Source organism: Amblyomma americanum, chromosome 3 (genome assembly GCF_052857255.1).
Source record: "Amblyomma americanum isolate KBUSLIRL-KWMA chromosome 3, ASM5285725v1, whole genome shotgun sequence".
Lineage (NCBI taxonomy): Eukaryota > Metazoa > Arthropoda > Arachnida > Ixodida > Ixodidae > Amblyomma > Amblyomma americanum.
The window spans coordinates 109,883,376-109,888,286 of record NC_135499.1 but is presented as its reverse complement, the minus strand read 5'-3'; the positions used below and the strand labels follow the sequence as shown (position 1 = coordinate 109,888,286).

Below are 4,911 nucleotides of genomic sequence, written 5' to 3'. Positions count from 1 at the left end.
TCTTGGGGGATCGTGATCACGCGCAAGAGTTTTTACGGAGCTCACGACTGATTTAGTGTTGTAAACGCATTGTTGAAAGCTCCTAGTCGTCAGCTAAATAGAACGCGTGCGAAAGCGTTGTTTCCGATTCGTACCACTGCCGAATGCACACGGTCTACATGTGCTGCCGAGTTCCTTTCAAAGGCGGCAGGTTTACCGTTCGGAAGTTGAGTTTTCACTGTTTCTATTGCCTGCTTGGCTTAAAGGGCATCAAAAAGGGGCTCTCAAAGTCGCGGTACGCTTAGGATGTTATATGATGGCGCTTCACAGATACCCTCGAGCGAGAATTTTCTATGCGTTCGGTATAATATTTGAATTTCCGTGGCCTCCCCACCTTTCCCTCTGCTCTCGTAAATATTTGCAGCCGCAGTGGCCGCCGCCATGGTAGCTGCCTGACGGCTGAAAAAGTTGGCGTGGCGAGCCAATGATAACCCTCGGCTCCTGACGTCACTTGCTCGACATGACGGTGTATGCCTGGTTTCGTGAAAACCCCGGCACCGCTGGTCGCCGCACCGTGCGAAAGCGGGAGTTTTTGAATATGTAGTGTAAATTTCCACTTCGCTTCTGAGGTCTGCTGCGTGGAATGGACGCTCGGTGGCCTGTACTCTCCATAAAGCAAGCATTTTATAGCCAAGCTCGAGCACCATATTCAGCGGCCCTTTAAGACCGGCAGCGGTACCAAACGGCCTCAAATCAAGCTATCGAAGCCTAGAGAGCCCCAAAGAATACATTCATGTAATATTTGTATCTGGCTACTAGTCGGTGGCCATCTGGCTACAGAACAAGATTTACTTGTTCCCCTGGAGCTTTCAACCGGAATTCAGCTGGTGGCAAATTAGTGACGTTCGTAGACAGTAACCTTACCCGCACACTGGAACGCAAGGCTATTAATGTGCATGCGCCGGCATTCGTCTGCATCTGCCGCAGACGACTGCCAGTGTTCTCAATAAGTACCATGACTGAAGCTTTAGTCGTCGCGGTCGTTTAAACGGTTACCTTGTTATTGTTATCGCATGGAAAGGAAAACATAAATTGACATGAGCATAGTTTTCGCCACGAAATAAGATCAATATTGGTTTGAATATCGTATAGTTAAAGACTGACTAAAAGCGCAATGCCGCCAGAAGTAGCGGAATCGTGTCAGTAGCAGTTAAAACGTGAGATAAGGTTTTACAGAGTGCAACCTTTGTGAGTTATGTTCCGAGATTGATGCCATTGAAAGAAATTTTTGCAGCACCCCTTCAAATTGTCTTCCTTGCAGTCTATACACAGCTTCCAACGCTTCTTGAGGTTTTGGAAACAGTTAGAAAACGCTTCTTTTGGGAGGGTTGTCACCTCCTTTGCCGTGGCGTCTTGAATGGCCTCCACGCTCCCCATCCAGCGACCATTTAGGGCTCTGTTCACACGAGGAAACAAAAATTGCATGGGGAGAGGGCAGGAAATTATGGCGAATGAAAAAGTACAGTAATGCTGTGCTTGGCGAGAAATTTTGCCACGCTGAGAGCAGTGTGCGGCCTTGCGTTATCGTGGAGAAGGCTCCATTGTCCAGATGACAATAAGTCAGGGTGACGGCATCGCAGTGCATCACGCATGTCTTGGAGCACGCGGATATAAAACTCCTGATTCACCGACTGTCCTTCTGCCTTGTGGGATGAACTCGAGGTGTACGACACTTCTGGCATCGAAAAAAACTATCAGCATCGTCTTTGTTTTCGTCATCTGTCGCCGCACCTTTCTCGACGCCGGAAAGCTTGTGAACCGCCATTCGGCGCTCTTCCTCTTTGTTTGAGAATCACTTTGAAAACCCATGTTTCGTCTTCAGCAATGATGCTGTCGACAAATGCAAAATTCTTCTCTGCTTCAGAGAGCAAATCAACGCTAACTGTTTGCTCGCGTGTCCTTTTCCTGTGTGAGAGAGTGCGGCGCTAGTCTGGCATTCAGCTTTCATTTCCCCAAGTTCTCAAGCGAAATTTGGTGGCATGTCGTCTTACTAATGTCGAGAGCATCTGATAGAATGCGGCTTGTAATGGTGAGGTCTTTCTGTACGATTTCCTTCATCCGAGCCACGTTGTTTTCATTCCGTGAGGTTGAATGGCGCCTTGCCTTGTGTCGCCATCCATCGACATTCTATCCGAAACGAGCCTCATGTGCCAGTCGAAAACTCGCGCGCACGACAATGTCTCTTTGCCGTAAGCGTCACGAAGGAGATCGTACGTCTGTGTGGCTGTCTTGCCAATGTTCACACAGAATTTTATGTTTACACGCATTTCGAGGTGGACGCCAATCTCTCCACATTTACTTACACTAGAATGCGCAAACGACCATTGACAACGTATTTTTCTACATGTAGTGCCGTCTATCGGCTGCCACAGCAAATAACATAAAAAGCTCAGGTCATTCCTAAAAGACGGCGCTACACAAATGCACCAACATTTGTTTTGGGGAATCATTTTTACAGAAGAAAATAAATCAGTCTCGAAATTTTGCGGACAAAGGTTGTATGTTAGGAAGTTTTTATTGTTCCATGGCGTTTAACGTCACAAAAAAACTCAGGTTAAGAGGGACGCCTTATAGTAATGCGCTCTGGATAAGTTCGACCACATAGGGTTCTTTAACTTTAACCGACATCACACAGTACACCGGCATCTAGAATTTCACCTCTATCGAAACGCGACTGCCGCGTCCCGGATCCAACCGGCTTCTTCCGGGTCAGGAGCCGAGCGCGCTAACCACTGAGTCACCGCGGTGGCTTAAATTATGTTAAGAGTTTTTTTTTTCGACATCAGCCAAATCGATTTAGCCCCGCCGCGGTTGCTCAGTGGTTAGGGCGGTCGACTACTGATCCGGAGTTCCCGGGTTCGAAGCCGACCGCGGCGGCTGCGTTTTTATGGAGGAAAAACGCTAAGGCGCCCGTGTGCTGTGCGATGTCAGTGCACGTTAAAGATCCCCAGGTGGTAGAAATTATTCCGAAGCCCTCCACTACGGCACCTCTTCTTCCTTTCTTCTTTCACTCCCTCCTTTATCCCTTCCCTAACGGCGCGGTTCAGGTGTCCAACGACATATGAGACAGATACTGCGCCATTTCCTTTCCCCAAAAATCAATTATTATTATCAAATGGATCTAATCGAAGACCTAGAATAATGCGTAAGTTTGTTACCCGCACAAACCTTAGCGGAATCAAAGATGTTATATGATATGCTTTACGTGTTAGAACAGCTCTATACTACAATTAGCCAAAAAGTGCGCAAATAATTTAGTTAATATCAGTATATAAACTTTGTATTTGATTCTTCTATGCTAGCCTCTGGATCTAGCCTTGCTTTGTTTAGAAAAGTTTTTCTGGAATTATTTTTGTGATAGCGTGAGCACCTAGCGAGCCGCTGACGTGTCATTCCGTGCTGCTGATAAGCTGCGCACGGCACGCTATCGGCGCACTATAAGAACACCATGCTCTTGGCAATAAACGTTTTTTAGTTCTGGACCTTCGTCGATGCTGGTCGTAGTTATTTCACTGGCGACGAGGATGGGATCCGTCGGGACTGGCCTGCCAAGCGTGTCTGGGCAAGATCGGACGACGCACATCGGAAGCCACTAACGCGGACTGCAAGTGGCTGGTGGCCAGGGGCAAGCAGCTGACAACGGATCCTACGCACCAAGCAAGACATCGACACGATAAGTAACTGCACCGAAGCGTTGTTACGCTTACGTTGTTACGTTTATGCACCGAAGCGATGTCGCGTCTTGGCAGAATCGATGAGTACGACCCCAAGGTCCAGAATTTTGATTCTTACTTGGAACGGTTTGAACATTTCGTCAGCGCCAATGAGGTCTCGGAAGCAAAGAAACTGTCAGTTTTTCTAACAGTACTTGGCGCAGAGGCGTATGAAGTCCTCAGGAACCTGGTAGTTCCAGCGCTTCCCGGTGAAAAGACTTTCGCTGAAATCAAGATTCTCCTGAAGAATCACTACAGCCCGCAAACTTCAGTCATTGCTGAAAGGTGCAGGTTTAACCGCCGAGTTCAACTGGAGCAAGAGAGCGTAGAAGATTTCGTTCTGGAGTTAAAACACCTTGCTCGGAAGTGCAATTTCGGAGACTTTCTGCAGGATGCCTTGCGAGACAGACTGGTAGCAGGCATTCGCAATGAGGAAACTCAAAGAGCTCTGTTCACCACGGAAGGCTTAACATTTCAAGGCGCATGCAAAAGTGCGCTGGATAGGGAGTTGGCCACACAGCAGGCCGCGCTATTGCAACAAAGAGGTCGCAGTGAGGCACTCAACGCGGTGGGAACGCACGAGAGGTGCGACCGAAAGACAAAAGACTCAACGCGAGGAAAAAGTCAGAAACAGAAGTGTAGGCGCTGTGGCAAGGCGCATACTTCAGACAGCTGTTGGTACAAGAGGTACAAGTGCAGACGGTGCTCGAAAGTGGGTCATCTTCAAAATATGTGCCAGGCAAGCCGTGAAGAACTAAAAGCGCATCTAGTATCCGAGTCATCGGAAGAGGAGTCCACGTTATACAGTTGCGACGCTACGCCTTCTAAGAAGAGCTATGTTGTGTCTGTGAATGTTGAAGGCCGCGACCTGCAAATGCAGGTTGACACCGGTGCTGCTGTGACTGTTGTGCCGGAAAGCGTGTACGCCGCTAAGTTGTCGCATGTCAAGTGTGAGCCAACGAAATTGGGGCTCAAAACTTATACAGCTGAAAAAATGCATGTGATCGGTCAATGCAATGTCACTGCTCGCTATGAAGGTCAGTGTCTGTTTATGAAAATGATTGTCTGTTTATGTAAAAGCACTTAAAAGCTATGCTGCAAATACAGCAGGAAAACAATTAGAACATTCATTGCGTGCAATTAGGTGCGCTGCTCTGCT

The 4,911-nt window shown here is 47.9% G+C and overlaps 1 protein-coding gene across 1 annotated transcript; it reads left to right on the top strand.

The window, feature by feature from the left end:
* Window positions 1–3,771: 3,771 nt before the first annotated feature.
* On the top strand, window positions 3,772–4,637 carry LOC144123990 (uncharacterized). The gene is made up of 2 exons (XM_077656681.1): window positions 3,772–4,375; window positions 4,633–4,637. Exons 1-2 carry the CDS (start codon window positions 3,772–3,774, stop codon window positions 4,635–4,637), a joined length of 609 nt encoding a protein of 202 aa, XP_077512807.1.
* The last annotated feature ends 274 nt before the right edge of the window (window positions 4,638–4,911 follow it).

Coding starts and splice junctions, on each gene's coding strand:
- LOC144123990 (XM_077656681.1), top strand. CDS start 3,772: ATGTCGCGTCTTGGCAGAATCGATGAGTACGACCCCAAGGTCCAGAAT.